This window comes from Lissotriton vulgaris, chromosome 12 (genome assembly GCF_964263255.1).
Source record: "Lissotriton vulgaris chromosome 12, aLisVul1.2, whole genome shotgun sequence".
Taxonomy (NCBI): Eukaryota; Metazoa; Chordata; class Amphibia; order Caudata; family Salamandridae; genus Lissotriton; species Lissotriton vulgaris.
The window spans coordinates 762,306,643-762,334,498 of NC_141700.1; the positions used below are offsets into that span (position 1 = coordinate 762,306,643).

The window sequence follows — 27,856 nt, forward strand, 5'->3', positions numbered from 1 at the left end:
TGCTATTATGAAAAGTGCTTACCAGTTAACGAAGTTCTTGGTGTTAAAAGATAAAAAATACTTGTTATTTTTCTAAATTGGTCTCGAGTTTCTTCTTGAGTATGTGCCTCATTTATTGACTCAATGTTCAACAAATAAATTAACACTACACTCTGATAAGCATAAACTGCTCACCCACACTACCATAAAGGAGAGTATTTGGGATTATTATTTGAGCCCTATAAGCCAATAAGGGTTTTCTGGACTTTCTACATAGGATCCCTGGTTTTGGTATACTACATAAAAAGCCAGCTTCCTACGGGGGTGATGATGGAGTAAAGAGTAGTTTATGGAGGGTTAGGGAAGGGTTTTGTGCGGGACATGCACCCACCCACAAAAGAGTAAACACCTTCTTATTCACAAACTGCACTTCTGAGGTTGATACAGCCAAAAGGGACCCGGAAAAGTAGTAAATATACTCAAGCTCAGAGCTGGAGTAAGTCCAGTACCATATAAGGTCAACCATTGAGACTGCAACACCATCCCATAGAAAATAATGCTGGGAACTTAAAAAAACCCACAAGAAATAATGTTAAATTAAATTATTTAAGCTGTTTAAAAATAAAAATTAATGTAATTTAATGTTAAAAAAAATCTATAAATATGTATTATATTTAGTATTTATTTTAAAATATTTTAAGTTGTTTTTTCAATTTAAAAATTAATGGAACATTTGTTTTTATTAAAATAGAATTATCTTCAGGCATGAGACTGAAGCTGATTTTTTTTTGTGAATTATACCCCCTACACGCTGGTGGGTGTCGTAGTTTGGCTCCCCGTGGCATTATCGGCGTCTTCCACATTGGAAGTGATATGCGTGGTTCCTATATAAGCCCACCCCAGTTCGCTGATGTTAGTTCTTTACGTTCCGCACCAGTCAGTGCAGAGCCGGAGTGTGCTACCCCAAGTCAATTTTTGACTGGCCTTTTTCAAGCTTTAGTCAAAGTGTTTTTGAGATTTTTCTCCTGGTGTAGCAGTATGTCCACTAGGAAGACCTGCTCCAAGTGTTGCGCCACCTGTCATCGACACACTTCGATGACAGACCCATATCTTGTTTGCCTTTGGTGCCTCAAGCGTGACCACAACGCGACGACCTGTGTCAACTGCCACGCCTGGACTCAGAGCTCAGCCAGATCAACTCCGTCTCGTCCTCCTGCTTCCACACCCTCCGCCTCCTACGTACGACCTTCAAATGGATCCCCCTCGATCACAGAAAGACCATCACTCACGCCCTGGTCACCTGCAGACTCGACTACGGCAATGCACTCTACGCCGGAATAAACAAAAACCTCACCAGTTCAGAAAGGGCTCACGACTAATCAGATGCCAACAGGACAGGACAGGTGTAAAACAGGACAGGTAACCTTTCTAAGTGCAACGCCAGCATCACACCCCTCTCTGCAGCTTACAACGCCAATAGCTGCAGCTCCAACAAATGCGAGACCTATTGCATTTCCAATGCTTGTTTTTGTTGGTGCCCATTATAATCATATTTTCCTGTGGTGTTTATTAAAACTAAAAATGGCTTTTATACTTGTTCTTAGTAGGATTGCCTGCTAGGAAACACCAGTAGTGTTCTATTAGAATTATATGTGATGGTTAATATTTTGTCTAATTTTAAAACTTTTATTGCAAGCATTTGTCACCACGTTTATTAAATGATAGGTTTTCTGTTTGTTTTTATGGCACATGCCTGTAATAAAAATAAAAACGATCATTTCACCAGACCTGCTGAATCTGCCAATGCTTGTAATGTAAATGGTGACTATTTTATTGAATTGGAAGATTTTTTTCAAATGAAAATTTAATTAAATGTTTACATTCAAATTAAATTAAAATATATTTAGCATTTTATAGGCTGCAAACTTTAATATTTTAAGTATTATGCTCTCCTTTCTACTGAAAGGTTTGTTCAGTTGTATATATGTACAAAGATACATTTAATTGAAGTGTTTTGGGATCTTCTGCATGGGCGTGACTGTTCATTGCTTATGACTATAAATGAGCATCCCCTGGAAGAGAAACGTTTGTTCTCTTTGGCCAACCTAGTGTTAATCATACGCACTCTGGGACATCGCCAGCAAGGTTTTGCCGGCAGATTGTGGTAAATAAAATATTACCCTGTTGGAATTTCTATACTTAAACAATGGGTCATGCATATAATGAGAGGCAGAGTCCGTGGTGTCCGATTCAAAAGGGCTTTATTTCAGTAACTCGAGTTAAGGGAGAATCGGGTTCCATCACCACTAAGGTTCAGGAAAGGTCTTCTGGATTTTATTCACAGAGTACAATATTTATACATGGAATATACATTACATTGCATAGAGAAGGAGGAGCGCTCCAGGCAGAGCAAGAGAAAGAGAGAGATAAGAGCATATGGGCGTGCAAGAGGCGTGTAAGGAGGCGTACATGTGGGCGTTCACTTGAGGAGTCATAGGTGTGTCATAGGTGGGTGGATACATGGAGGGGGTCTGCGTGGTCAGCTGGAACCTTTACCCTACTTGTGTGCGTAACTTGGTCATGACGTGCAATTAACGTGTAACTGGGGGAAGCTGGGGGGAGCTGACTTTCGATCTAGTAGAGAAGCCTTCAGTGTCAGGACGACCTGCACGTCTGGTATTATCTGATATCTTAGGTTTGGAGGATGTATTATCTGAAGTAAAGGTCGCTCGAGCAAAGGTTGCTCGTCACCAAGAGCCAGTGTGTGCATATATTTCTTCGTTCATTGCGTGGGGGCCATGGGCTTTCTATGGATGCGAGCTCTGCAAATCATTTAAACTGAGACAGAAAGGCTAGGCCCTATCTCTGCAGTCGGGTTCTGTTTACCTTCTTCACTAAGCAGGAATGTGTTTCTGTGGAGCAAGTAGATAACTGTGTGCAAAATACTGTCTTGGCAGGCCGGGCTGGGACAGAAGTATGTGAGAGGTCAGGGATATGTAGCTAAGCTGCAACTTTCAGAGTGTCTGGGGGCAAGAAAACTGAGGCTCAGGCTGAGCCACAAAAACGGGTTCATCTCGACTTTTAAACGTGCACAATGCAAATACATTGGCAACATAGGCCTCGGTGCAGAATTAACATTTCTTTCATGTGGGACTTGGTAACTGACATTCTAATGTGGGACGGAAATACAGAGGCCTTATCATTGCAGGCCATAGAGGGAAAATGCATGGGTGACATGCACATACACTAAACGTGGGGTACACGCAGGGGACACATTGGCCACGAAAAATTTCTATTTCCTCATTCCCTCCTTGTCCCCTACTGTGCCCTTCAGGACACATCTATATTCATGAGACCGTATATCTGATCATACAGCATCATTTGTTCGTCTTTTCTCTTTTGTATCCGTGGATGTGGAATACAGGCAGTGGCACACAAGCCGCAAATCGCCGGGCCACATTGCAGACAGAGACAGCAGCCGAATATTATTAGCAGTATCATTCCTAGGAACGACAACACTTTCCATCCCCATGCTGATATTACACCCCAGAGCCAACCGGACCAAGTCAATGTGCCTGGGTCTTGATGTATCTCATGAGCAATCTTGTGAAGTCTTGTTATTGCTGCGTACACAGATGGCGCGTTATTCGGAATGAAAACGCAACAACTGGAGCCGATCACTCTACAAGCCCCGCCCCTATCTGCCAGGATGACGTCAAGAACAAGGCGGTTCTGAAGAACAACAAGTCGTATGGCAGACTGCTCCTGGGTCAAGTTCGCCAGGGCTGCTGTAGTCTCATTCACTATTGCTTCTAGAGTTCTTGTTAACCTGCGTATGAGTTTACTGTTTTGGACGGGACCTATGAAGAAAAAGAATCCTTTATTGAAATCTGTATATTGTTCCCAAGCTGTCTCAGTCTGATCAATCTCGGAGGAATCGGTCTCTCTCCTGTGTCTAACATGCTCTAGTCGTGAATCTCGATGATAATGGGATGGGGCTAGAAAGACAGGGGACAGAAGGAACGATATATAGCATGTTCCACCCCAGTCTAAGGGCAGATGTGTATAGGCTGTCTGACCGCAAATGAAATAGGAATGGCGAGATGTATTGAAGGAAGACTTTCCTTGATCATTAAACTCGACTACAGTATTACATTCACTGTGTCCCAAATGTACCGATCCTTTCTTTCGGACGCACAAATCACCTTTTACTGGTTGGACTTTAATAAACGGTGGACCTACATTTTGCTTGGGCTGAACATTCAAAATCATAAAGTTAAGGGAAGCATTTCCTTGCTCGTACTCTTCATTTTCTAGATCGGTCCCCTTCCTTTGGGGAAGTCCGTCTTCGTCTGGAAAACATGCCTCATTCATTACTTTATTCAAATCTCCCCATATCCAATCGCTCTGGGAAACTGTGGACTTTTTGTCTAGTGATGTCATTAAAGCAAACCATGCTCCGCACGAACCATTGTGGGAGAACGGAAAAGGGAAGAAGGGCAGTACTCCCTTCGTCTTTTGAAAAGGTGGAAGCTGGCCACATACCCAACAATCTGTTGCATTGCTGGTCTGATGAGAACGGTGCAACATCCGAATAAAAGTATTGTTGCGCAGTGCTAGTCGATATGACAATTCATGAGGTGGCAGATCACTAAATGTATGCTCTGCAGTGTTATTAATGGAGAAGTGTATACGTGAAGAGAGAGGAGGAAAGAAGACATGTAGCGTCAAGCTGATACATATGATTGTGATGCACAGAAGAGACATAAAAATCAGAGTTACTATACATCTACTGCGTAATATCTTGCAGTATTTCTCTCTCATCTTGCTCTTTTTACTATTCTGGTCTACGATCTTATACATGTCAGGAACCTGTCTAACCGATTCACCACCTAGTGGACTTAAACAATTAAACGCTGTCTGACTTACTAGATCGTAACTTGGACCTATACTCTTGTTGCTGAGTCTTTTCTAGCAAAGGGGGCTTAGAGTCTGTACTATCTTTGGTACTTTCGGTACTGTCCTTAGTCTTTATCAAAGTTCCAGGATTTCCAAAGAATTTCTTGCAGTGTTGAACGTGAAGCCAGCCTTTACGTCCTTCGACCTTGACAGCAGTCCTCGTGGTGAGCAGTACTAATTTCGGTGTCTTCCAGCGCGGCTCAAGGGGGCTTGATCGATCAAAGTTCCGTATATAGACGAAATTACCAGGGACGATGGCGTGTTCCTTGACTTGGGTGTTGTCAGGGAAAGCGGCGGCAACCTGTGAACGACAAGAGTGTAGTGCAGACATCAAGGAAGCCAGGTAATCTGTCAGCATGTCACTGTCAACATCAGTTATTTTCTTCGGCATAGGCGTACCCCACATATTCGGTGGTCTACCGAAAACCACTTCATAAGGAGATAGGCCTGTTCTGGAATGAGCTACCATACGCATGTAAAAGAGGGCAACCGGCAAGGCTACCAACCAATCCACGCCTTTTTCTGCACAGACTTTTGCTAATCTCGTCTTAAGTGTCTGATTATGGCGCTCGACAAGTCCAGCTGCTTCAGGGTGTCGTACACAATGAAACTTCCATTGATATCCTAACAGAAGGGACACTTGTTTCATTAATTCAGAAGAAAAGGGCTGACCATTAACTGAGTAAACGACACGGGGCAATCCGTATCTGGGAAAAAACTCACGCACCAATTGCCTGGCGGTGGTCACAGCAGTATAATCTGGGACTGGGTACGCTTCTGTCCATCTAGATAGTGCACACACAACTACCAAAACATACTTGTAACCTCTACATCTGTCCATTTGGATATAATCCATCTGGAGGACTTCAAAAGGATGGTCAGGAGGATGAAATCCGCCTTGTTCCACCGGAATGCCTTTGCCTGGATTGAACTGGCAACAGATCATACAGGTACGTACTTTCTGTTTCGCTGCTGCACGCAGGTGCTTGTTAAACCAGATATTCTGTAAGCTGTCTAGCATTGCCTTTTCTCCTAAGTGTGCTGGACTATGTGCTGTGTTTATGATCACTTGTACCATAGAGTCTGGGAGAAACCATGTAGCTTTGCCTTTAGTCATCCAACCTTGGTCAGTCTGGACCCCTCCTTGTTCAGTCCATTTCTTTATTTCGTCTGGAGTGGCATGTGTCTGTATGTCGAGTACATCTTGTGAAGGATCCCTGACTGTCATGCTGTTTGTCAGTAATGGTACTGTCTTTGTCGTGTCTGTTGGTGTCTGAGCTGTCAATTTAGCTGTTCGGTCTGCCAGGTCATTACCCTGGGAAATGGTGTCTGTGACTTTGGTGTGTGCTTTGCATTTCAGGATAGCTATGGCTGTAGGCAAATGTATTGCTTCTAACAGAGCCTGAATGAGTGGACCATGCTGAATTTTGGCCCCATGAGAGGTCAAGAAATCTCTCTCCCTCCATAACACTCCGAAGTCATGAACAACACCGAATGCGTATTGTGAGTCTGTATAAATGTTCACTTTCAGGTTCTTGGCTCTTATGCAGGCTTGTGTCAGAGCGATGAGCTCTGCTGCTTGTGCTGACAGTGTATCTATTCTGTGTGTCTCTATGACTTCAGTAGCAGTGGTCACGGCATATGCGGCCACTAGCTCTCCTGTGCTCGTTTTCATGCATGAACCATCAACATAAAGTGTCAGGTCAGGGTCTGGAAGTGCAATGTCTGTCAGGTCTTGTCTTGGTTTCGTCACTGTGTTCAATATTTCCACACAGTCATGTGGTGCGGTGTCTACTGTACTTGAGGGCAAAAGTGTAGCAGGGTTGAGAATATTGCATCGTCTGATCTCTATGTGTGGCTGAAATAACGTCAGTTCATATCCTGTCAGTCTCGCTACAGTCAAGTGTTGTGTCTGGGTTCTGTTCAAGAGAACTTCCACTGCATGTGGTACCTGTACTGTCAGGGGGTGTCCCAGCACTATGGAGTCACTCTGTCTTATGGCTAGGGCTGTTGCTGCAACTGATTTCAGGCACGCAGGCAGAGCCTGGGCCACTGGATCCAGTGTACTAGAAAAATAAGCGCAAGGCTTGTGTTTTCCTGCTTGATCTTGTGTAAGGACAGATAATGCTGTTCCATCTCGTTCAGTGACAAAAAGCATAAAAGGTTTGCTGTAACAAGGAGTCGCTAAAACTGGTGCTTGACATAAGGCTCTTTTCAATTCTTCAAATGCCAGGGTATGTTCTTGTGTCCAAGGGAGGACAGTCGAAGATGCTGCCTCCTGTGTTGTCAACTGTATGAGTGGTTTGGCTAGATAGGCATACTGGGGAATCCATTGTCTGCAGTATGAAGTGAGGCCAATGAAGGCCCGTACTTCCTTTTGTGTCTTTGGCTGTGAAAGGTTAGCAATTAACTGAATACGTTCTTGTGTCAGCTGTCTACCCCTCTTGGACAGCAAGTGTCCAAGGTACACCACTTGCTGTGCACAGAATTGCAACTTCGAAGGGGACACTTTGTGCCCCTTGTCTGCCAGAAAGTGTAAAACTGTCAGTGATGCATTTTCACAGTCTGCTTCTGATCGTGCTGTAATTAGGATGTCGTCTACATACTGGAGCAGTGCAGTGTTGGTAGGCATATGAATACTGTCCAGCTGTCTTTTTAATGCTTGGCTGTAAATGCTAGGACTCTCTGTAAAACCTTGAGGAGCTCTCGTAAATTTAAAGCTGCGTCCATTTACACTGAATCCGAAGAGATACTGACTATCTGGATGAATGGGAACACTGAAAAAGGCATACTTCAAGTCAATTACAGTAAAGAACATTGCCTCAGAATCAATAACAGTCAGTAATGAAGAAATGTCTGGAACCACTGGGCATTGAGGGACTATACATTTGTTCAATTCTCGAAGGTCAACAACTAGTCTGTAAACAGGTGGTGCATTAGGGTCTGTTCGTTTCAGAATAGGGATGACAGGTGAATTACATACATTCGAGTCAGTCTCTACTACCACCCCTTGTGTAATGAGTTCGTCAACAATTTTCAATAAGGCAACTACGGCATCAGGTGGTAACTTGTATTGTCTGATGCGTGGTATTACTACTCCTGTCTTGAGAGTGACACGGTGCGGTGTAATGTGCATGCAACCTACGTCAGTCGGACCTTGTGCCCATAGGTGCTGTGGTACATTCTGGAGTCTGTGGTCAAAATCCTTCAACACATAATGTCCTTTAAAATCACGCAAAAACAATCGTACTCCTTCCGGAGAACAACATATAACTGCTCCTAGTTCTTTCAATGTCTTTATACCAAGCAAGTTTTCTGGACATGATTTAGTAAGTAGCAAATCTGTGGTACGTGACAATGGACCTACTCCTAGGGAAACCGGTTCCAATACTTTGTTAACAATAGGCTTTCCTGAAAATCCCAGGGAAACATTCTGTGAGCCTGAAAGGGGTGCCCCTGGAACCTCGTCATGACTGATGGTAGTCCTGCTCGCCCCTGTGTCAATCAGAAATTTTCTGTCCTTTCCCAATACACGACTATGTACATAGGGACCCTCTTGATCTACAGGAACCTCAATAAGGGGCAAGCCAACTTCCCTCTCTAGGCTGTTTCATGAGAACTGTTGGTATTCTGGATAGTCTGACTGCGTGTACTGATACATTTGTTGTGTGGCATGTTGTGTGGCATGTGGTGGTGGGGGTGGAAAGTTCGCTACTGTCTGTTGCGTGTTCTGTGGGGTGCTATTCTGCCTAGGAACGTGTGGTCGTTCTTTGGTTCTGCCTGTAGCTATATTGTGTTTCAGGACAGCACAATCTTTTACAAAGTGACCTGGCTGTTTGCAATAATTACAGTTCCCTTTAACAAGTGTCGTGGCATTTTTGTTCATATTGGCCGGCACCGTTTGGGCAACCAGCACTTTCATTTTCGTATCTTTCATGTGTCTCTTTTCATGATCCTGTTCCTCTCTAATTCTGTTCTGGTGATATTGTAACATTTGCAACATTTGGGAAGGGCTATTTGCTTGCCAAGTACTCTCAACCTTCAGTACTCTATTCTTGATCTGGGGCAAGGAATTCTCTACTAATTTGCTCACGAAAAGATGAGGATATGACTCGCTACTGGGCTTAAGGCCACTATTAATAGAAAAACATTTCTCGAATCTAGAATAGAAATCACTCGTGTCCTCGTCTTGTTTCTGTTTACAGGCTGAAATAGCATCCCAGTCTTCCTTTTTAGTAGTCAATAGTCTCGGCAAAACCTGTATCAGGAGTTCAGGTAGTTCTTTAGCTTTGTCCCCAAGACCAACCCCTGGAAGCCGGCCTTTATCCTCTGTTTCCAATTCTGCCCAACTTATCTTTTTCTCTCCCACCTCCCAGTCTTTTTCCTTAAGCTTTTCATAAATACCAGCAGGCAACAGTACTTTCAATAATTTTATAATGTCAGCGTACGTGTAATCTCCGATGCGGAGAATGTCTTTTAATTCTCGGTGAAACCCCCCCGGGTCTTTATCATGGCAGGGCAACATCTTTTTCATTTCCAGTATTTCTAATTTCGTCAAGGGTGTGTAAACATACACTCGCTGAAGCTCACCCGCTGCATTTGTGACGGGATGCACCTCTCGTAGGGGGTTCTGTCTGTCTATGTACAAGTTCTTTCTGTCGTGGTGTGGGGCGGGAAGCATGCAGGTGGTCAGAGAAGATAAGTACTTATGTCGTTGATCCAGAATGACATTAATTAAATCAGTACCTAAGCCAGTCCATCTTTCTAGAAGTATATCGTCCAGTAACTTATACAAGGGACCGGGATCGGAATATTGACTCTCATACAACGTTATCAAATGTTGAACCATGTAAATACCGGCCAAACGCTGTTCGTTCGGCGGAAGGCTCAAGAAAGTCTGGGCCACTATATCATCGCTATATATGTTAGAATTGGACACCCATTGGACGGCTGACCGGACCAATTCCTTTTCGTGTGGGGTGTGGGATCGCTCGTTCTCTACCCGTCGTTTCAGGGCTTTTTCAGTAGCTTGGAATACGTTTTCAAGGCAATATCTTTCTTTTATAGCCTGTCCCTGTTTGCGGTAGTCGAGGCCCTTGGGCCTGTCAAACTGTCGTGCTTTGCCTACGTAATTCATTTTGTCCTTTTCCTCGATTTCTGGCTCAAGATCTTCCGATGATGACTCATATTTCCCGTCAGACTCTTCACTGTGTATTTCTAAGATCTCCTTTCGTATTTTCTTGTACATACTTTCTGTCTGTCCCTGTCTATCATGCCGACCGGCAGCTATGTTGTCACTCCAAACCTTTCTTTACATCTTTGTCTGGTTGGTCTTGTTCCCTGATCAGACAGTTAATCATAAAACGTAGAATAATGTTCTTAACCTCCACCTTTCTGTGTTCCATCGCCTTTTCTATACACTCGGGTCCCTCCCCCGTTCTAATGAAATGGTATATTTTATCTAGGTGTTCCTTCATGTCTGGTAATGTGATCAAATAGTCGACGGCATGTCTCAATCTAAGTGAAAACACGAGCATTGGACCCTCTCCTGGTACCGGATCGTATATACAACGTGGGATCGTTACGGAATACTTAAGTGGCGTTGATGTCAATTGTGGCGTTCGTAGTGGCCCTATCCCTAGCGGTGTTCGTGTCGTTGGCGGTGTTCGTGGCGTTGGCGGCGGCCCCCCTCCCACTGCCCCGGGCCCTATGTCGTCTTTCACGATCTGCTGGAGCGGAAGCTGTTGGAGCTGAGCCGCTGATGGGGGCGGAGGGAACTCTGCGTTCACATAGTCCGGTGCGGGCTCCTCTAGATAGGAGGAAATAAAAGCCTCAGATGCTGTCGGCTTTGTTCTACGTACTCTAAAGGGTACAGGTGGTGGCGTATGCGACCTACGCGATGTTTCTGAGGGGGTCACTTTAGCTAGTTCTTCTGAGAGGACAGGATAAATACCAGCAACGAGGGCATTTCTTTCTCTTTCAGCCTGTTCTGCCTTGACCCGTTCCCCCTCCTCCCGCAGTTCTTTTTCTTTGGCCTTTTCCGCTGCTTGTTTACTTATCTCTGCTTGGTGGAATTCTTTCTCGGCCCTCCTATGTGACTCTTTCCGCCATAACTCAATGGCATCTTTCTGAGACGGTCTTACTTTCCTTTTTCACAGCGCTTCCTCTACTTTCATAATGCATTCAGAATCCCATGTTCCTGAAGCAGGCCATCTGCACTTCTCCTCTAAATCCTTCGTGTAATCTACCCATAAGTCTAAAAACAATATGGCATCTAGCCTGTGTTTATTGTACATGAAATGACCAGGTGTGTCTCTGGGCGGGACGGGAACTGACTCTTCTAGTATTCCTTTCCTGGTCCCTATCTGACGTAATTTCGAAAACAGTGGCATGTTGGAACTAACTTAACGAAAACACAATATACACCAAAATAGACGGACTGAAACAATCATTCACACTACAACACTAAAACACTAAAACAGATACATTCTAACTAATACATGGGAAAAAACATGAACTTGAAAACAGTTAACTTTATGCACTGTAATACAGTACAGCCATACCGGTCTCGTAAAGAGACACGTCTTTACCGTGCCCACCGAAATGGACCCGTCTTTACCGTGCCTGTGTGAACGGACACATCTTTACCGAGCTCAAATAAATGAACCCGTCTTGAACTCTATGCGTTCCCTATAACGGTACTCACCGGGAAGCAGAACTTGAAGGCCTCGGAAACTCGATACTGCGTGAACTCGATACTGCGATACTGCGCATGCGCCTCGGAACAGGTGGGCCTCTGGAAACCTCGGACCTTGCTCTCTCACAGCTTGGGCTCTGGTCGGGATGATCCGCAATCCTCACCGCCTCGTGTGGATGCCTGGACGCAGTCCGTCCTCCTCGTGGGCCTGAGGGAGCAAGCAGGAAATCCCGCTGGCGTGTACACTTTGAAGTCCGTCACGGCTGTAGAAGGGGGCAAGGGCTGGACCTACATCACTGGCGCGTGGGGAAGGGGACTAGTCCCTATTCGGGCGCCAGATTATGTGGTAAATAAAATATTACCCTGTCGGAAATTCTATACTTAAACAATGGGTCATGCATATAATGAGAGGCAGAGTCCGTGGTGTCCGATTCAAAAGGGCTTTATTTCAGTAACTCGAGTTAAGGGAGAATCGGGTTCCATCACCACTAAGGTTCAGGAAGGGTCTTCTGGATTTTATTCACAGAGTACAATATTTATACATGGAATATACATTACATTGCATAGAGAAGGAGGAGCGCTCCAGGCAGAGCAAGAGAAAGAGAGAGATAAGAGCATATGGGCGTGTAAGGAGGCGTACATGTGGGCGTTCACTTGAGGAGTCATAGGTGTGTCATAGGTGGGTGGATACATGGAGGGGGTCTGCGTGGTCAGCTGGAACCTTTACCCTACTTGTGTGCGTAACTTGGTCATGACGTGCAATTAACGTGTAACTGGGGGAAGCTGGGGGGAGCTGACTTTCGATCTAGTAGAGAAGCCTTCAGTGTCAGGACGACCTGCACGTCTGGTATTATCTGATATCTTAGGTTTGGAGGATGTATTATCTGAAGTAAAGGTCGCTCGAGCAAAGGTTGCTCATCACCAAGAGCCAGTGTGTGCATATATTTCTTCGTTCATTGCGTGGGGGCCATGGGCTTTCTATGGATGCGAGCTCTGCAAATCATTTAAACGGAGCCAGAAAGGCTAGGCCCTATCTCTGCAGTCGGGTTCTGTTTACCTTCTTCACTAAGCAGGAATGTGTTTCTGTGGAGCAAGTAGATAACTGTGTGCAAAATACTGTCTTGGCAGGCCGGACTGGGCCAGAAGTATGTGAGAGGTCAGGGATATGTAGCTAAGCTGCAACTTTCAGAGTGTCTGGGGGCAAGAAAACTGAGGCTCAGGCTGAGCCACAAAAACGGGTTCATCTCGACTTTTAAACATGCACAATGCAAATACATTGGCAACATAGGCCTCGGTGCAGAATTAACATTTCTTTCATGTGGGACTTGGTAACTGACATTCTAATGTGGGACGGAAATACAGAGGCATTATCATTGCAGGCCATAGAGGGAAAATGCATGGGTGACATGCACATACACTAAACGTGGGGTACACGCAGGGGACACATTGGCCACGAAAAATTTCTATTTCCTCAAGATCCGGAAGAGATTATGGCCTCCTTGGCTCAAACCATTCAAGATGGCTCATATGCCGCAAAATATGTTATTCTGGCTGGTCTGGATACTACTGATTGTTTGGGGTGAGCGTATCGCAGGCATCCCTTAAGGTATTGTATTTTGATGAATCCCACCTTTTTTGCTAAAAAGGCTGATCATGTCCTTGAATGCTTGTAGAAAAGTAAAGACATGGTGCATTCCTTGGGCCGTTTCACCCCTGCCAGACAGTTTCCTCATCAGTTTAGACGCTTCTCTAGAGGCTTGGCGTATAGACAGCAACAGGCTCCCCTGTCCTGCAATAGTGACCCCAGTCCTTTTGTGGCCAAGGCCGGGGATCAAACAGACATCAAGCTAGTCACCAGGACACCTTTCTTCTCAATTTTCCTCTCCTGTGGCATGAGCCCCTAAGCCGCTTTAGTCTGCCCTTAGTGGTGCACAACCACCCTGTGGTAGACAGGATCAAACATTTTCTCCAAGGGTGGCACTCTTTCACATCCGATAGATGCATCATCCAGATCGTCCAACAGGGCTATACCCTTCTGTTCCTTTCTGACCCACCTCAGCTTCCAACCACATCAGAGTGTCTTCACAGGAACACCTATCCATCTTACCTTAGGAAGTGTGACCTCCTCAGTCCAAAGATGCCTTCATAAGGGTTCCGAACTAGGAAATAGGGACGGAATGTTACTCCCACTATTTCCTTGTGCCGAAGAAGGATGGTGGACTTCAACCATATCTAGATGTTCAACCCTCTAAACGCCTTCCTGGAGAAGTTCAAAGTTAAAATGCTCACATTGGCTAGGTTCTGCTTGCCCTACACATGTATAACTGGATAGTGACCTTGGACATGCAGGAAGCTTAGTTAAATGTGCCTAGAAATCTGTGGTTCAAGGCTGTTCAGGACCATTTTCAGTTTGTCATGCTCCCATTCAACGTTATCAGCACCCCTCCAGTGTTCATCTTCAGAGATTAGGGATACAGGTTTCTACCTACCTTAATGACTGGCTGTTTAAGGTGGGGTGGGCTCACCACAGTCAGTCGTACACCACCTCCAGACCATAGCGGATGTCCTGACATCTTTGGGGTTCTAAATCCATGAACCTAAGTCACACCTAATTCCTTCACAAACACTACTTTTATAGGAGCTTTCTTGGACACTGTGCTGTTTATGGCTTTTCCCTGCCACAATCAGTCAAGGACATTCAGGTTATGATCCCCAATGTTTCAGCCTCAGTCCTGAATAACTGTCAAGCACTTCTAAGGCTTCTTAGCCGGGTGGCACATATCAGCTCTGCAGTTGAAGCTGAAGTCTCAGTGGTCCAGGCACCAGGAAAATCTGTTGTATATCATCCAGGTTTTAATGACACTGCACAAGATCTGCAGTGGTAGCTGCTTGGCTACAACCTGACCAGTGGCAGACCCTCCTCTCTTCCCCACCCAGAGATGATAGTGACGATGAATGGATCACTGCTGGTTTGAGGGAGGTGGAGGTCAGAGGACTCTACTGCGCAGTGGAAACCTGGCTCACATCAATCAGTTGGAGTTGTGGGAAATTTGCTGACATGACATTGAAGGCTTACCTGCTGTCCATAAAGAGAAGACTGTTGCAGGTCCTCACAGACAACACCACTGGCATATGGCACTACAATAGAAGGATGGAGTGGGGTCTTGGTTTCTGCACCAAATGGCCCTGCGCCTCTGGAGTTGGCTTCAGCATCCAGGCATCTCCATTATCTTGAACCCCCTGGTGGGATGTTTAAACGCCAGAGCAGACAATCCACGCTTGCGGGTCTTGGCAGTTAACAAATGGTAGTTGCACCCCAATGTGGCACAGGGCATCTTCTAGCAGTGGGGAGAACCCTGACAGGATCTTCCCACTAGGGCCAAGGCTTCTACCACTGCACTGGCACGTGGACTGCCTAATATTGACATCTCTCAGGCCCCGACTCGAGGTGTAAGTCCATACGTCCATGAAGCACTACTGCCTTGACAACAGGAAAGGCATTTTGCCTGTTCGGTCTTGCAGGACTCTTTGATATGAGTCCACTCCACAGACACTCCATCTTTGGGAGGTACTGCTTTAGTATCTATTCTGAAGAAAATACATTTGTGGTTAGAAGTGTCCATCAGAAGAACAAGTTATTTAGCTGCTTTAACGTTTTTCTGGTGGATATTCTATGTTAACACATTCATCTCTGCCTTTTCACCTCCCTATTCTGTGGAGTGGCCTATTGTTTACATTCTCGAAGGTCCCAAATTAGAGCTCTGCAAACTGTTACCTACAATTTTTTATGCTACACATCTGAAAGCATGGAACGAATGAAGCCAAAAACCTGTATGGATGTGCAAAGGGCAGCGCTTATATGCAGCTCTGCTTTGTCACTTCCTGGGGAGAATGAGGCCAGTGCAAAACTGCCTGGTACCACCTAGTAGCACGTGAAAGCACTGCTGTGAAAACGTCCAGATCCAGTCTAGCGGCTGGGATATATTCTAAAGGTGAGGAATCTGTGGTTAGTTAGAGTATCCACCAGCTTTACAGAAGGGAAGTAACTTGTTCTTTATGTGTAAACAATAGGATGTGTATTGAAAAAATGCTTAGAGAGCCCCATAAGGTTAGATATATTCAGTGGTCATGAATTCATTGAATATTCCTATGGTTGATAATGAAAGCTAAAAGTAAGTACCTTTCTCTCCTTGTAGATGTGTGTTTTATTTTTGGTTAGGTTTTTCAGTACTGTTTGATATTTTAGCATATGAACAACAGAATATGTAGTGTCTCACCCTTAATACAGTAATAAAAAGTATTTTCAAACAGCTATAAATCTTTGTTTTTCTTCTGTGAAGGTCCATTTATCCTTTTATGCAGCATTATGAACTGGCCCAATCCTCTGTTCATTTTAAGAGTCTCTATTAACTCTAAGTAAGAGTTTAATTGCGAAATGCTAATGTTATTCAGAAAAGGATAAAATGACTCCTTAGGGCATAACCTAACTGTCAGATGGTTGTGTTCGGTGTCACAGGCAGTTAAAGGTAGTCAAGTCTATCTTCTTGATGAATATGTTGTTGATGTTATTAATGATTCTTAACTTTGTCTGATTAGGAATCCCCCAAGCTGCCTAGCGGAGCATACGAAGGAAGCGCCCTCATCAAATCTTCTGGGAAACTCATGCTACTCCAGAAGATGCTGCGAAAGCTGAAGGATCAGGGACACAGGGTGCTCATCTTCTCACAGGTAACCTCATTCTGGGATTGCATTAGTACCTGGCATTATTTTGGATTAATGTGGATGAAAGTTTTCATTTGTATGATTAGCCCCAACTGCTCTTTCATTGCTTGAACCTAAAATGTATTAGTTTACCTCATTCTTTCCTCACACAGCTAAAAAACCACCCAAGATAGCCCCCTTTCTTTCAGCTTGATAAATATGCTTCACATTCAGTATCATCTCCTGTTCCAGCATCAGGACCCCCATATGACCTGCTTGACTTAAAGCACCTACTGTGCTTATAGTAATTGATACATGCACTGCCTGGTAAGGATAGAGATAGGGCTAGAATTAGGATTAGGTTTAGAATTTGAGTTAATTGTATTCTTGATATTTATAAAGCATGTACTTAGCTGCATAACTTATAACTTCCACAAACCAAAGGTGCGCTCCACAATGTTTCTGGTAGATTTGTGTGCCCTGTTGTATCTCCTCTGGCTGGGTGTTGAAGGGTTGAGGTAGGGTGTAAGGATGAAGGACCGAGGGCATATGCACTGTCCCCTATTTGTAACAAGAAAAAAACATTACTCACATGCACACAAACACATCCATCTGCAATATGTATCAAGGGAGTTTCACACAGTGTGTTACCTAGCAAGTATGCTTCGCCAAATTCCCCCGCTGTCAGGCGTGCGTAGATCCCACTGTTTTGAAAGATGTAAGAGTCGTGGGTACTCCCGGGAAATTTGGCTACTATGTCCGTGATGATGTACTTTGAGTCACAGATCACCTGTACATTTATGGTGTGGGTGGACTTCCTGTTCCTATAAATGTACTCTGTGGCAGCAGGTGGACATATTGGTATGTGGGTGCCATCAATACAGCCAATGATGTTGGGAAAATGCGCCATCTGATAAAAGTCTGTCTTGGTCCTGAGCAGTTCTGCATGCGTTGCAGGGAAGCTGATGTAATAATACATTCTCTACAACATGGCGTCTAGGCATTTCTTAAAAAAACGTGATAGGCAGCTCTGGGACACCCCACCTACCGCAGCAACCAAACTCTGGTAACTCCCAGATGCAAGCAGGTGTAGGCTGCACAGCACCTGCACATGAGGTGGGATGGCATGCGCCCTTGGGGTTGGGTGGTCCAACAGTGGTGGAGGTCCCTGATAAGGTCTAAAATGGTTTGGGGGTCTAGCCTGTACCTTTGTAGGATCTCTGGCTCAGTTAGTTGGAATAGGGTGATCCTCTGCCTGTACACCTGCTCCTCCCTTCTCCAGACCCTCTCTCCTTCTGCCTGTAGCCGTAGCCGCCTCACAATCACGTAGAATGCAGCCATTCTGGTGAAACTGTTGCATTTTGGGCCCTTTTTTATAGCCTGCACCTAGTTACCACCTGATTTCAATCCATGGTAACTATACCGACTATTAAATACCGAATTTCCCGCAAATTCTGTATTTAAGAATGTTACCTACATCTCAATAGTCATTTTTACCATTTCTTAATTTACTGATTCGGAAACTTTACCGATTCGATGAATTTACTGTTTCGGTAAATTTACTGATTCGGTGAGGTTTCCAAATCGGTAAATTTACTGTATCGGTAAATTTACCGATTCAGACGTTTTTGTGTGCCCTACATCTCAAAAGCCAAATACCGGTCAGTAAAGGCCGAAATTCAGTATTTTCGGACTTTACCAACCGGTATTTGGTTACCTACATCTGGCCCCTAGTCTTTACCGCAGTTACACAAGTCTCAAATGTAAAACAACTGCTGTAGGCCTTGAAAAAGCCTCACACAATACTAGCCAAATAGGACGAAACACATGTTGACTGTTCTCCTAAACTGCCAAAATGTAAACACTTTGAACAGGGCCAAAGCAGAAAAAACGGAAGGCGAATAAAGCAAATGTTATCTAATGGAAATTATTTACTTTCTTCCGACACATTACAACACTTAAGCAATCAGTTTGCATATGGAATTGATATCCATATAAAAATGATTTCTAAACATGTCAAAAGCCTGTGATCATTTCTATGCCCTGAATTCTATGATCTATTTTCTGTTAACACCCACCTCCGTCTCTGCATAAATAAAAAATTATCACATGGAGAAAAGGTTCAATCTCGCTTACACACCATAACAACCAGCACATGCTAGGTGTTGTCCTAATTTATACACTTAGAACTCCTTTGTGTGGCTATTGTGCAATCCACATGACCAGGTAGCTGCTGCTGATGTTATATGCAAAGAAGGACATGGTTCAGCAAATCGAAGATAGTGCCTAAAAGAAGGCAGAGAGGAAATAAGGGGCCAATTACTAATAAAAATTATATTTTTGAAAACAATTCGACTGGACTTGGGTTTAGATGACTCATAAAACAGTAAGATTCGGCATGGTGTAAAGTGTTTATCTTCTACTCCTTAAGTGTATTGCAGATTTCCCTATTAAATGTTGAGTGAAACAGTAGGTTGTAGTACCATAATAAAAATAATGTAAAATAAAGTTTGAAAAATGAGAGGTCTACGCTTTTACTGTCATATTTGTTTTACACCTTGCACGTTTTACTTTGTACAGCAGCCACCTGGATATCTTCAATAATAATGCTGTGGACAAATGCAGAACAGATACATCTCTATAGCAGGTCTATTTATGCTCCTGACATTTATTTTCCCTAAACATACTTGTTATAAAATAGATATATGTAGCAGGCTGCGCGCTCAACATTCAGCATAGACACTTGAACAAATCTGATCCTGGCGTGCACATCAAATCTTTTTGCATTTGAAGCAATTTGCATGACAGTCGGCACTCGGGCTGACTACACAGGTTGAACTGCAGCGTTTAGAAAGAAGGGGTTGGTTTGCCCACTTGACGTTGGTCTGTAGGAGTTCTTCTCAGTAAACTGCAACTACATAAACATTCCCCCAAGGCCACATTGTTCGGTCCCCGCGCATGTTGGGTCGGCCCAGTGGGGATGGAGTATACCCTTTACCCTGGGACCATCAGAGACTCCAGTAGCGATGGGACACGTCTCCCAGTGGGTGTCACATGAATAGAACCGTTTCAGAGCAGAGTGCTGCTGCTGTCGCTCCGACGTGGCTGCCATGTAAACATCAGTTGCAGACCTCGTTGCTCTTAGATGATTTCTACTCTAAAGTAACTTTGACAGGACCTGGAGAAAGGGGGCAGTGGTGTCAGGACAAAATAACAGAAGTGCTACGAGGGGGAAATACCCTGTGCAGAAGCTTCGCCCCTATGAAGGTATCCATGCATGCAGTGAGATGTTGTCGAATTGTCCATCAAAGGAACACTTAGTTGTTCAACAGGACACCGCGAGCACTGTCCCCGGAACAAGACCCACCAATGTGGCTGTAAACACGATCCTATGCACGCCACTTCCACTCACTTTACGGAATCCACTACCCTCCCACCGGGGGTTCCTGGGCTGGTCGAACTGGCTCTGATCCAGCATTAGGTAGAGGGAGAAGACCACCATGCAGAAGATTCTGCTGCCCAGCACCGTCACCTGCCGGCTCAGCTCTATGGCCCCCGTTGTCCATGCTCGTGGGGGGTAGCGCCGGAGCCTGTCCCGAGATCCGTTTCTAGAAGAGCGCTTGAGGGAAGGCGCCCTTTGCCCTGGTTTCTTGTTTTTTGCTCTGACTGGTTCGGCTAGCCCTTGAAAGGGTTTCACGTTTCCATGCCTGAGACCTGTAGTGAAAGAAAACGAGCCAAGGTTGTTAAATGAATCGCTAAGAAAGGGCGCAGACAACAGCATCAACCGCCGCCATACAAAACATGGGACCTCCACCCCCCCTAAGTCCTTAAGGGAGGGAGAGGCGGGCACCGTGCACAGGACGCACACACATCGGGGAGGAGTTTGACAAAGCATGACCGGGACCCGTCAAGGCTGAACTGGAGGAGGCGAAGAGGTAGGTGTGTTTACAGGCGGGCCGTGGAGATGGTTTGTTACGGGAGGACAGTTGACACATTCCTCTGATGGAGCCAGCTTCAGCTCAGAGTGTGGCACAAAACATTACAACACACGCAGACAGCGGAGCGTGTGCTGTCTCTTAGCTATATGGGGCATGTGTTTCTAATTAGCGTGGAACACATGGCCCCATAAAGATAAGAAAGTGCTTTTTGACAGCAGCAAAGCCGGTGACCCAGTCGGATCGGAGGCAAAAGGGCATCGCCAAAAAACCCTCATTTCCAATGGCAGGCCACCTTTTAGCATAAACGGTGATGCCAGCCAATGGAAATGAGGGGCGGAGCTTATAGCCCTTTTCTGAAACCCCTCACAAAATTTCTCGCCAGCGAGCAGCGCATGCGTTGCAATGCAGGCGAGACCTAAAAACGCACTTATGAATGTTGAGATAATAATGCATCACATCAAACTGGGCAAACAGGGAAGGAGTTGTATACATATTAGATTACAAATGTACATAAAACACCAATAAAAACAAAAAGTACCACCACCACATTGTGGTGAATTGGAAAGGAATTCAATATTTATCATGCCACTGTTTTTCAAAGGACTAGTTGTAATGTTTGCCCAGCAGTTAAGCAACCCATAATTTTCACAGTGCAGAAACATTAGGAAGAGAGATTTATAGAGAGGTGGATTGTTCATTAAAGCCTGGTCAGCTGGCTAGCAAAAATTAAGCACAAACTATTAATCAGTTCAGATTACGGGACGCACGTTCTCTGGCGTTCTAAAAGGATGAGCACAAGATCAAAAGGAAAGCATGTTTGACAGGTACAAACAACATGCACCTCCTGCTTGTTCGTCATTGCATTGCGAAAAATTGTGCGAGTTAGTTTGATGCAAGTACAGCATGGCGCTCTGGCTTCAAAAGGGCTGGTGTCTCATTACATCGCTCTTATCGCATTTTCTTCTTTTATAAAATATAGATAAGATTTCTTCTGGGAATCATGAGAAAAGAGAAACTTTAAAAAAATCTGCGCATTATGCGCCCAGGCAGGATTTCAAAGCATATCCTCTCCTTTGCTGATGCATTAACTTTCAAAGTGTGACACTTTCATCAAATGGCTGGAAGCAATTTCGAAAGTTACATGTCATGTAATAGATTAAGACTGGGCTTAGAACTTGCATATTTCAAGAGATTAGCCCCCCTTTAAATATATTTATATATATATATATATATATATTTTATTTTTTTTACAACAAAGGACGCGGCATATTTTAAGGAGGAAAGCTAAATAATACTTTGCCGTTGGCCTCCAAGCGCTAACCTTGCCCTTTCTAAAATGCATAATCTCCTGATCTTGAAAACAGGCAATGCGGAAACTAATTGAACACGATAAAGTCGGCTAAATAAGCTGGCACAGATGATACTGACAGTGCCGGATAAAAGTGCTGCACTGCACAGAATCTGGCTGGTGAGCATACATATACTACCAATTCCATAGCAAGCTACCATGATGCCGTTCGTCCAGGGCACAAGTCTTAAAAAAAGAAGTGGGGGGACACTGATGTCACGACAGGAAGTGACGTCATGAAAGGTGGCTTGCACCATCAGACTCATTGCCTCCCCTTGCTCAACCCTTAGATGCGATTGCATCAGAGAAGCCAGCGCGTGAGCAGCGTTCATGTATGGCTCCATTTGCACCAGTTATTGAACTCCCGGTAAAATAAGTGGGGGGACGCCGTTCACCCGCGTGGTCCCCCTACTCGAGCCCTGCATCCGTCACAGATCGGAACAACCCTTGGACCATTTGTTGCGCAAGCGGCTCGATTCCGTGGCCGGCAATGGCAATTGGTGGGTGTACCAAATACCCATAGAGGGCTTGCCTAAAAATGACAAAATAATGCAGTAATGTTATCACAAAAAGAGCAGCATTATGCAGCATAATTCGCCTTTGCTTGCTGCGAAATTGTGTCAATTCTGCTGCATAATTTGGCCTTCTCCTGCCACATAATTCCAGTGGTCTGTTTATAGTGCTATGAGGTACCAGCCTGTGGCAGAAAACACAGTGAATATGTAAGTCGTTATTTTAAAATACTATTTCACATAGTCTAAGCTAGGCTACTGCAAAATGATGCAGTGTTTGAGATAAAACAAGTTCTTACAAAATATAGTTTTTAGTAATAAGTAATCAGACTGTATCTAATGCAGATATTTTTATAAGTGTCTCCATTATTCCAGAACTTAGCTGATAACTCCCCTACATTACACCTCAAAAAGAATACATCTTTGCCACCATGAAGCTTTAAGCAGATCCACTGGAATTATTTAGCTGGAGAGGACCACAAAATGCGGCAGAGTTGACTAAATTATGCAGCTAGAAAAGGTAAATTATGCAACACAATGAGGCAAATGTTGAGGTTAGCATTACTTCATTATTTTGGCTAACTCATGATAACTCTGTCAGGGAAAATATTTCCCCTCGTTAGTACCAGTTTCACACCCAAATACAGCAATAGGCAGCTACAAGATTACCAGTCAATCTTTGCAAAGGGCCTTCCACTGCGCTGGAACACTTAGCCACGTTTTAAGTAACTTTTGTTCTGTTTGAGCTAGAATCCGTTTTTTTGTTAAAATCCTAGATTATGCAGCAGATGATGGATTACATAGCAAATGTGGTAAACTCATAATTATGTGGAAAACGCTGCTGCTGCAGAAACTCATAATTCCAGTGGTACTGGCTTTAAATGAGTCACCAATTAACGGCTGGTAAGAAGGCTGATTTCTTCTTTAACTTTCTGCACTACCACCACACCCTTTGCATTCAGGCAGGGGTTACCCAAAGTCTTTCTTTGTCTGCATGCTGGAAAAGAGAATCCAAATGGATACACTGATCCAGCACATATCACGATGCTGAGCTGATGTGTATTTCTGCCTCGGGCCGCCTTAATTGTGTGTGACCCGATGTATTACTGACTCGATACACCACATACCATTTGTATCTGTAATTAGAACATAGCTGTGTACAACAGTTCTATGTTTTTATACAGAGTGACTTTTCTATCCCGTTCCCAGATTACATGAAATATTCTGATTACTTGCATTTTGTCTCAGATATAACGGCGCCATTTGTTTGACAACAACTCATATGCCCTGAAGAAGTCCATTGTACTGGACGAAATGCGTTGGCTGGTCTACTTTATATGTTGCATGTCACGTTCAAATCAATTGTGATTAATAATAAAAAAGATTTGGAAAATACAACTTTGGACACAGACCTTGTTCTTTGTTTAATTGGTTATGCGGTGGTGCACTGATTTCTCCTTTATGTTTAAAATTGTCAAGTTCAGTTGAGTACCGCACCTTGACAGTGGGTGCTTGGACCTTGTGCACACAAATTTGGGATACTTTCTTCTTTCACTATTTTGAGTATAGCAGGTTAGGTATTAGTTGCTGTAGAGTTTTACTGTCAATTTGTTGCACCTCAATGTCCGCATTAACCGTTCTGGGGCAATTATTTTTGTGAAAGCTGAGTCCATGGGGTGGCAGGTAGAAGGCTAGCAGGGTTGCATTCAGAGGCAGATCCCTAATCCTCTTGACCCCTGGGGCCTCAGACAAATGGTCCAGGAAAAAGAGGAAAGAAGTGAGATTCATGGATATTGTCAAAGAGGTGGCCCACAATCCAGAGCATGTATAGGGACTCATTTTTATGTTTACAAATGGCCAGAGACATCTTCTTCAGAGAAATACACCAAAGAAGGGGACAATATAAGTTGCTGTTTTTTTTTTTAAAAGGCCATTCGTGCAGAAGGTACTGCTGCCAGGTGTGTAAGTGGCCACTGCTGATTATCATTAATGAAGCAGACTGGTGCCCGCCAGTTTGAGGGGCCCACTGCATCACAATTATGACTGCCTACCTTTAAAAAGGGGGCATGGGAGCTTATTTTCTTTTCTAGCATTACGACTGAGGACAACCTTGCAGAAAAAAAAGGGAGACAACATGTGAGAGCTCTTATTTTCTGAAAGGGGCTGAGAGCCTGTTTCAAGATTGGAGTGATGTTAAGGCATGGTGAGGAACAGGTGAAAGATGCAAAGGGGATAGCCTGCTACTCAGGACTGCAGTTATCATTAGTGCAGCAGGTGTAGTTGCATTGGGGCCCAATAGTTTGAGGAGATCATAACACCCCAATTATGGGGTGCAGTATTTTTGGGATAATACGTTTTTGTTTGATGCATTTATTGTTTTATAAATCTCATATTTAGTGTGGTCTTTGAGCTATAGAATACGAACTCCTAAAATCATCTCATAAGCCCGCCCCCTGCATGCAGCCATATCCCTTCCGCTCCCCCAATCTCTGCCCTAAAGTTGTAGAGGTGGGCCTGACCTCAAACATTTTGCTTACCGGGGACTCAGAGCATAAAGGTTTGAAGACCTCTGCTGTAGGGTCATCCTCGACTTGTTACTTTTACCACACCTGTTTCTGAACGCGTTTTTGTTGACTTTTAGGACTCTGCGCACCTCACCACTGCTAACAAATGCGAACGTACTTGTGCTCACTCCTTTAAATATGTTAAAAGTAGTTTACACCCAATTGGTAGATTTAATTTGCTTGTAAATCCTTATTAAAGTAGTATTATATGTACCTAGGGACTGTAAATTGAATGCTACTAGTGGGCCTGCAGCATTGCTTGGGCTGCCCACTTGAGAAGCCTTTTCAAACATGTCTCAGGTCTGTCATAGCAGCCTGTTGGCAGCATTACACTGTCGTTTTTACCTGGCAAAACAAACCTTGTGCCAGGCCTAAACCTTCCCACCCCATTGTATGCCCTAAACAGCCTATAGGGAAGGGTGCAATGTATTTACAAAGATGGACATGTACTTATGTTTTACATGTCATGGTAGTGAAAAACGAATTCCATGATATTAAAACTCACCCACAAAGGACCTCACACAAGCCTATTGTGCCCCATACAGACTGGGATCAAGGTAGAAAGGCAGGAAATTCCAGACACACCTGTTGGGTGAAAGACCAGAAGGTTCTCCGACTTCAAACTGGGCACCAAGTATAAATAGGGGATCCTCAGGCCAACTCCTAAGTACCCTCCTAGACCTGTGGATATTACAGAAGAAGGACGCCCTGCTGCTTGAGTCCTGCCTTGCTTTCTGAGAAGCAAGACCGGACCTGCACCCTTCATCCCAGGCTGAAATGACTCCATGGGTCAGCTACCTCCTGTTCTGAGCTACAAGGTCACAACAAGTTCCAGAGGCCTCTTTGCAGCCTCCCAGCTTACCTGCTGCAAAAAGAACAATTGATGGACAGAGTGCTGAACAATGCCAAACATTCACCCATGTACAGAGATCTGTGCCTAAAACTATTTTTGCCTGGACTAGATCCGTCTGAACCCCCCTGTTCTCCGCTGGAGTGAGTTCCTCCTCCCAAGGTGCCTGCCAGGTCCTGGACCATAGGTGTAGCATTAGTTGAGCTCCTCAAGAAAGAAAATAAGAAATCCTGAAGTGTTTGGGCTCTTCGTGGCCACAAACAGACCCTTTTGGCCAAGATCATGCCGCCTACGCTGGCTGCCAGAGAAAAGCTCTGATTAACCCCTGAATCATGCATGTGTGCACATGTGGCGCACATACATGCCCTAAGGGCATAGCACTTTGAAAAAGCAAATAATTGCTTTTTTAAAGGTATTCGGTATTTACCACCAACTTGTAGTTGGTGGTAAATAACGAATCCTTAAAGCAAAAATGCACTCACTCAAGTGCTACCTACATAGGATTTAAGGATTCGGTAATTTACTGATTCCCTAAAATAAGGAATCAGTATTTTACTGATTCCTTAAAATAAGGAATCGGTAAATTACCGAATCCCTATTTACAGCCTCCTACATTAGGAAGGGCTAAATACCGGTCGGTAACGGGAAATTCACCGATTTTCGGCCGTTACCGACCGGTATTTAGCTACCTCCATCTGGCCCTAATACTTTTCAAATTCCTATGCAGTGCTAGGGATTGCTCCCGCAAAGAAAGTCATGTTCAATCACTGTTGGTACTGTATTCGTCTAATGTCCATTTTGCACCTGTATGAACTATACTTATGGTGCTTTTTCAAGAATTGTAAAACGGGCAGGTGCACTGAGGGTTTGGCGGAGAGGATACTTCATCATAGTTGCAACTGAGAACCCTCTCTGACAAACTCTAAATCAGACCCAAAGTTTACCATGGTGTGATCCAATCACACAAAAGCCATAGGAGCATTGAATTTCCTTCAACTGAGGTCCTGCTTTGTAATGGCAACAGATACTTCTCTAACCAGTTAAGGAGCACAGCATGAATTCACATGCTACCCATCTTCCTCAACCAATAGAGGCTTACCTACTTGTATTATTCCTTCGCACAAGTGCTAAATAAAATCTGATGGATGGTGGCATCTCGAGGTGTGGTCTTTAGTCTAATTATCTCTGATTTGTTGAAGTTTAGTTCTTTGTAAATTATGTGAATCTGCTACTATACAGTCTTTGTTTTAGCCCTGATGCTAGTTTTACCTAGAACTGTTTTTGTGATGTTACTGTGATGACTGGAATGATTCACGTATGTGAATCTATGCAAGATACCAATTCTGAAGAACGATGGTTACAGGTAAGTAATCCTTTTTATCCTCTTTTATTTTATGGTGACATTAATTTCTTACAAAATGTACATAATACATAATACATTCGTTTTTTGTAAAAATAATTTGATGGGTTGCCTACTCTTTTCTTTTTGTCTTTGTAGATGACGAAGATGCTGGACCTTTTGGAAGACTTCTTAGACTATGAAGGATACAAGTATGAGCGCATCGATGGTGGGATCACAGGAGGCCTGCGACAGGAGGCCATTGATCGCTTTAACTGTAAGGGAAGGAGGCAATGCTATTTTGCCTACAGGTCCTTTTTTGCTATGTTTAATGTGCACTGTCAGACCTGTATAAAGACTGCAAAATTTTTCCTCATAAGCAGCTAATCATTTCTGTGTACAATATCAATTAGAGTTTCCCTGCACACTTTCCACATCCGATCACACTCACGGCACTCTCAACATGAATGTGGCAGAAGACTTGATTTTGTGAACGACTGTGTGTCTTTGTGCCATTTTTCTTTTTCATCCAAATAACTATCCATGCTTAAGTGATTGTAAATGTTTTAGAAATAGGAACTAGGTGAATAATTGTTTGGTTCTGTGCTTCTGATAGAGATGGCGCAAGAGGGTAGTTGTTTCCATCTTTTTCAACATGTGGAAAATTGGGAGCCATGTCAAGTCAAGTCAAGATACGCTTTATTCGATTTGAAAAATCAGATCATAAAAGCACGCAACACGTCCATTAATACAAACAGAATATTACAAGGATATAAATAAAATCATAAAAAACTTAAAACATGTAGCACCTTATACAATTTACACACAGATATAATCAATTGATTAAAAGAGAAAACCACGTTCTCAGTTCAGTGCACCACCAAAACACGATTGATAACCATTTTCGTTTAATCGAGGTTCGGGCCTTGCATCATTCTTCTAGTTCTGACCCCCCTTTCAGAAACTTAG

The 27,856-nt window shown here is 44.0% G+C and overlaps 1 protein-coding gene across 3 annotated transcripts in view; it reads left to right on the forward strand.

Moving 5' to 3' along the window:
• Positions 1–27,856, forward strand: part of CHD3 (chromodomain helicase DNA binding protein 3) — an 813,321-nt gene that overhangs the window by 412,152 nt on the left and 373,313 nt on the right. For all 3 annotated transcript variants that reach the window (XM_086946072.1, XM_086946074.1, XM_086946073.1), the window contains exons 20-21: positions 16,232–16,363; positions 27,047–27,164. In XM_086946072.1, coding sequence (XP_086802198.1) covers positions 16,232–16,363; positions 27,047–27,164 — 250 coding nt within the window. The remainder of the gene's footprint in view (positions 1–16,231; positions 16,364–27,046; positions 27,165–27,856) is intronic.